At 38.3% G+C, this 6,081-nt stretch overlaps 1 protein-coding gene across 1 annotated transcript; it reads right to left on the reverse strand.

Moving 5' to 3' along the window:
• Window positions 1-3,111: 3,111 nt before the first annotated feature.
• Window positions 3,112-5,572, reverse strand: LOC131042649 (threonine synthase, chloroplastic). Its single transcript, XM_057975966.2, has one exon. The coding sequence runs from the start codon at window positions 5,415-5,417 to the stop codon at window positions 3,732-3,734; it is 1,686 nt and encodes a 561-aa protein (XP_057831949.1). The 5' UTR covers window positions 5,418-5,572; the 3' UTR covers window positions 3,112-3,731.
• Window positions 5,573-6,081: the final 509 nt, after the last annotated feature.

Below are 6,081 nucleotides of genomic sequence, written 5' to 3' on the forward strand. Positions count from 1 at the left end.
CATCAATTTTGACACCCGACCATAAACCGGATATCATAGCATTAGAAATGGCCCTACTTAATGCCTTCGCCAAAAGAATAAACAAAAAAGGGGAGAGGGGATCCCCTTGCCTAATTCCCCGAGAGGAAGCAAAGAACCCCGATGGAGAACCATTAATCAATACTGAGAAACGAGCAGAAGATATGCATGAAAACACCCATTTAACCCAACAGTGCAAAAACCCTAGACGATTCAAGACGGCAACAAGGGACTGCCAATTGACACGATCATAAGCCTTAAGCATGTCTAGTTTAAGGATCATGGCCGGAACCTTTTGTTGCAATATGGAGTGCAGAATTTCATGAGCTACAATCGCACCTTCAGATGTCTCCCTACCAAGCACAAAGCCACCCTGCTCCATGGAAACTATCTGAGGAAGGAGCCTAAAAAGCCTAACCGAAATTGTCTTAGTAAAAAATTTATATAAAGTAGTACACAAGGCAATCGGACGAAAATCAGGAAAAAGAGCTAGGATTATCCACTTTTGGTATAATAGCAATAAGAGTAGTATTAAGCTCTCTCAACATCGACCTATTTCTTCTAGACTCTTCCAAGGCTAACAAAACATCATTTCCTATAAAATCCCAACACTTCTGAAAAAATAGAGTTGTAAAACCATCCGGACCTGGAGCCTTTTCCGGGTGCATGGAAAAGACTATCTCTTTCAGATCTTCCAACAAAAAGGGAGCCATAAGCATCTTATTATCCTCATGAGACACTAAAGGGGGGATCGAATTTATGAAAGCATTATCTACAGCAACAGGTTCAGCCGTAAGCAAAGACTTAAAGAACCTGACAACTTCAGAAGCAATATCAACCTCATCAAACAGATTGTTTCCATTAGAATCAATAATACACGAAATTCTATTGCGAAGCCTCTTAAGCTTAGAAGAAGAATGGAAAATCTTAGTATTTCTATCCCCTTCGGATAACCAACGGTCCCTAGACTTCTGCCTCCAATAAGATTCATAGCTTTACACTTGTACAATTAAATACTCTTAAATTTTTCAATGTAATTAAGAAAACTTCAGAATTGTATCAGATTCTGATCAACAGAGACTTTTCACAAAGAAAAAATTGTTTTGACAATAGACAAGAAAACACCCAGGTTGCTTTGAGATATAACAAGCAGCCTGGAATACTTCAGTCATATTTTCTAAACATTTATCACCTAACCATTATCATTATATATTTACAAGCTGTAACACTGACCCTTATAAGGAGCAACTGTGTAATGTGTTTGATTAGCAAAGTTATATTCTTGCTTTTAGTTCGATAATTGCAAAATATATTTACTATGACAGGACCACCAGACATATTTCCTGCTTGACTTAATTAGTAAAGTGTAAGATACATCATATCCCCCATATTTCAAAACCACTATTTTGTATATCATTGATTTCCCACTGACCCCATATATTCTCTCATCTGGAATAACATTCGTCAAAGTAATGCAAGTGTTAAAAACCCTAAAAGCACAAAAACGTTTTGTCAGATTCGCTCATGTAACTTACTTATTGTTTAAACTTCAACTTCAGCCTAATAAGAATAAGCAGATCTTCAGAAACCTACAAGGAACCCCAAAATCATCTTCAGTTGTAGATGGTATTGAAAAAAGAAAAAAGAAAATTAGGACCCTGGCAACAAAGTATGGCAAATGTGCCCTAGCATTTGAACATAATTTGTTACAAATGCACCTTCAGTGCACTTCCCCTGACATCTCTCTGAAAAAGCAAGAAAAACCTCCACATTTCCTGCCTGTAATCTATCATCAATACTTGGATTAGTGAAAATAGAGAAATGATTACAAATTTTTGCTTCAAATATCTCATTCAAATAGAGATAAATGCCTCTGTCAAACAGTTAACTTGTCGACCAACTCTGTTATTGTACTAATGGAGAATAATATATAGAGCAACAGATAAAGAAAATAACATAAGAAAGATGAGTATAACAAAAAACGTTGCCAGAAGGATCTAGCAGCTCTTTTATATCTCAAAGACTCGGACAATTCCACATGGGAGATATCATTGAATACAAGTGAAAGCACAAATCAACCTCAGATTCTTAGTCAGTCAGTGAAAGGAGACCAAGATTACTGCCTAGAATTGCTTGTGAAGGAAGCCAACTTTTTATTTATCTTATTGAATTCAGTTTTGTCCCCCTTTATCAGATTTGGAGATGATTGAATTGTTCAGTCAACTGACGGAAGATAGTGGTGTGATGCTCTGGCAATTTGAAATATGGATGATAAATCAAAGTTGGACCTAGCACGAATGCCAAGGTCTGCTGTCCCACAACATCACAGGATCTTCAATATGGATTTTATATATCTGCATGTTCCTTCCCTCCTGCCTCTTGAGTCTCAAGAGGAGAAACAATCATTAGTGCGATACCAGTTTATCTTATTGTAAATGCATCTTTTAAGTCGGTTACCTGAGTAGGGTATAGCTGTAGGTTAGTAATCACTACCATTAGTGCCATTGTTGCCTTGATGTAGTTTAAGCATCTAATCTTTATAGTTCCATTGATTAATCCTGGTAAGCTGTGAGTTGTAAGTTACTTCATTTTGTAAAATTCTACAAGTACAGCAGTAGCATATCCCACTCACTTTAATGAAACAAGGCATAAAATTACAGAGATGAATAATACCTAACATCTCAAACCCAATTTTAAAGGTGAAACTAGGTATAATTAATCTACATATTCTCGGAGTATTAATTATCATAATAACGAAGATAACCAAATGCAGCATACATCACAAACATGGATTTAAATCATTGTTAAATATGCTCTCAAATGCTCAGGTCATGACCAATTACCATAATAACAAAGATAACCAAATGCACCATACATCAAAAACATGGATTTAAATCATTGTTAAATATACTCTCTAGTCTCAAATGCTCAATGTAAGTCTTTAAGAGAGGTCATGACCAATTACCATAATGAAATTGTTGTTAAATACAGGCATCGACTTCTTAACTCAATGCACTATCAAAGGAATCTAAATAAGAAAAAACTGCGAATTGACTGATAAATGCAAGTTGAAAAAGTACAAAAAATTGAAAATGACATAAATTTAGGTGCTGCATACCCATGAGATGAATATATATTTTAGTAAATATAATATAAAATTTACAACTCTTAATAGCAGTGCTAATATGCTTCATTGCTCTTAACCTCTGGTCAAAATGAAGTTTCACAATTACAACATTGTTTCTAAATGGCAGTTCAAACTGAAAATGTAACAATTTGTTACAGATTCAAGAAGCAATAGAACTACTTTCACCATAACATAATTGAACCATTAAAGTCAAAACTGTATTGCAACATAACTCTTAAAACCTAAATGTAAATTACTCTGGAGAAAATATTCCTACAATTATGGCCAAACTATTTTCTTTCCAGCACAAACATCTCCCTTCAACATGACTCAGGCTTAGGAAGACACAAAGATTCGATGTCTAAAATTCATATTCTGATAATTCAAGAAAGATGCAACCTCACATGGCTCTTGATTATCAGAAAAATGGATAGCTTTCCTCATTATGCTGCTATCATAATGAAAAACGCAAATCCAAAAAGAAGTGATTGAAGCAAACAAAAAAGCTACCAAAATTTGAAAAAGCCTACCAGTATTTGAACCTGTGAAAAATTTAAAAGCATGACCCCATAACTAGCACCATAACTCAAAGTGGAGCTAGTTTCTTCTTCAAAACATCCATTACAGAACCAAAATCTGCTTTTACTTGCAAAGGGGGATTTGCATATTGGCACTTCATGTCTGGAATCTTGTGAGAGTGATAATCAATCTTTGACTGTGTAAACTTTAGCCCATGAGCAGTGCTGACAACTACAGTTCTATCATTGAGCCCAATAACACCTTTACTTCTGAGTTTCACTAATGCCGCTAAAGCAACTCCGGTATGGGGGCATATAAACATGCCCTTCAGATCTGCCTGAGCAGCGGCATCCATCAACTCCTCCTCCGTAGCCTCCTCAACTATTCCATCACAACTCTGGAGTGCAAAAACTGCTCGGTCGATTGACACAGGATCACCAATCTGGATTGCAGATGCAAACGTCGCACTAGCCTTCATAGCCTTAAAGTCCTTCCATCCTGACTTATAGTGCAAATATAGGGGGTTGGCATTGGCAGCTTGTGCACAAACCAGTCGAGGAACCCTATCTACCAAGCCCAATTCTTTACACATCTGAAATCCCTTGTAAAAAGCATAGATATTCCCCAAATTGCCACCAGGTACGATGACCCAGTCGGGCACTTCCCAATCAAACTGCTGCAAGATTTCGATAGCAGCAGTTTTCTGCCCTTCCAACCGCAGGCTATTCAAAGAATTAGCCAAATAGATTGGCAGCTCAGCCGTCACCTCTCTAATCAACCTCATACACCCATCAAAATCAGTATCCAAACTAAGCACCAATGCACCATTGGCAATAGGCTGAACCAATTGCGCGATTGAAATCTTGTTTGCAGGCAGGAAAACAATAGCAGGGATCCCAGCGGCAGCACAGTAAGCTGACAGGGCAGCTGACGTGTCCCCAGTGGAAGCACATCCCACACCCATAAGAGGCCTGTTCATCTTCCTAAGCCTATTGACCTGGCTGACAAGCACCGTCATCCCCAAATCCTTAAAACTCCCTGTATGGCTAATCCCGCAGTGTTTCACCCACAGATCGTTCATACCCAATATCTCTTTCCCATACCTCTCTGCCCAAAACAGATTGGAATTCCCCTCAAACGCACTAACAATGTGATCATTATCAATCTCAGGCAAGACCCACTCTTTCTTACTCCACACACCAGACCCGTAAGGCCAGGTGGTCTTTCCTACCCTAGAATCAAAGAGATTTCTCCAATATTTGCCGTCGTACCTCTTGAGAGCATCCATGTTGTGTTGGACGTCCAGAAGGCATCCAGATCGGCTCCTGTACACTATTTCGTCCAATGAATACTCTTCATCTGTCTTAGTACCTGGACAGAAGGGCACATACTTGGCAGAAAACTCATGGCTAGTTCCATTTCCATGCAACCTGGCTGCTTCTTGCCTGATGTTTTCATCTCCTGGCCTGGCCCTCTTGTTGTTACAGTTATTCTTGTCATTTTTAGCAATTGATGTTGGCCCAGGGGCATCAGCAGACACCGTTCCAGACTCTGCTCTCACCACAAAGCTTCCATTTTTATCCCCTTTTTGCAGGCTTAATACGCCTCTGCAATGAAACCCAACTTCTCCAAGTTTGTACTGGATACCCATCTGATTGCATAGAATGACCCTTTGCTTGTTTCGAATGCCCACTTGGTGAGTTTGGAGGAGTGGTGAGTGAATCTGCATCATTGCTGAGCTTGCTAGGGCCATAACAGCAGCATAAAACTCTCTATGATTATCAGTTTCTCGAGTAGATACTGTTTACTGGAAACCTTGAAAATTTTGCAGGACCAAAGCTCAATTGACTGACGTAGCTGATTTTGTTTCTCTTATATACTGCTCCTAGTTGGGAGCTAGGTTATAAATAGATGAGTTTCTGACTTCTATATATGTGAGAATGCTCTACTCCTCCCAATCCCGTATCCGTTGGAGCTTGTTAGTTCTTTTAGGGCAGGATACTCGGGCAGTTTATTGAATTGTTCTAATGTTCTAATGTATCTCATCATCATCATCTGGTCACATTCATCATTGCATCCATCACATGCATATCTATCGTATCATCATGGTATCTTTCTTCATTTTTATATCTTTATTATTCTTCCAACTATCATCTATCATGTCTTATACATGATGTATCTTTCCTGAAGTTAGACGTTTTGATCATGTGTTATATAGGATATATCGCTCTTGAAACCAGACGCTTTGATCATCTTTGTCTTATATAGGAGGTGTCATTCCTGAAACCAAACTTGATCTCAATCTTATCAATTCTATCAATCCAAGCAACCTTATCAATTCTATCAATCCATTTCATCTAATCCATTCTACCATGTCTTGTACAGGATGTATCTTTCCTGAAACCAGATGTTTTGGT

This window comes from Cryptomeria japonica, chromosome 3 (assembly GCF_030272615.1).
Source record: "Cryptomeria japonica chromosome 3, Sugi_1.0, whole genome shotgun sequence".
Classification (NCBI taxonomy): domain Eukaryota; kingdom Viridiplantae; phylum Streptophyta; class Pinopsida; order Cupressales; family Cupressaceae; genus Cryptomeria; species Cryptomeria japonica.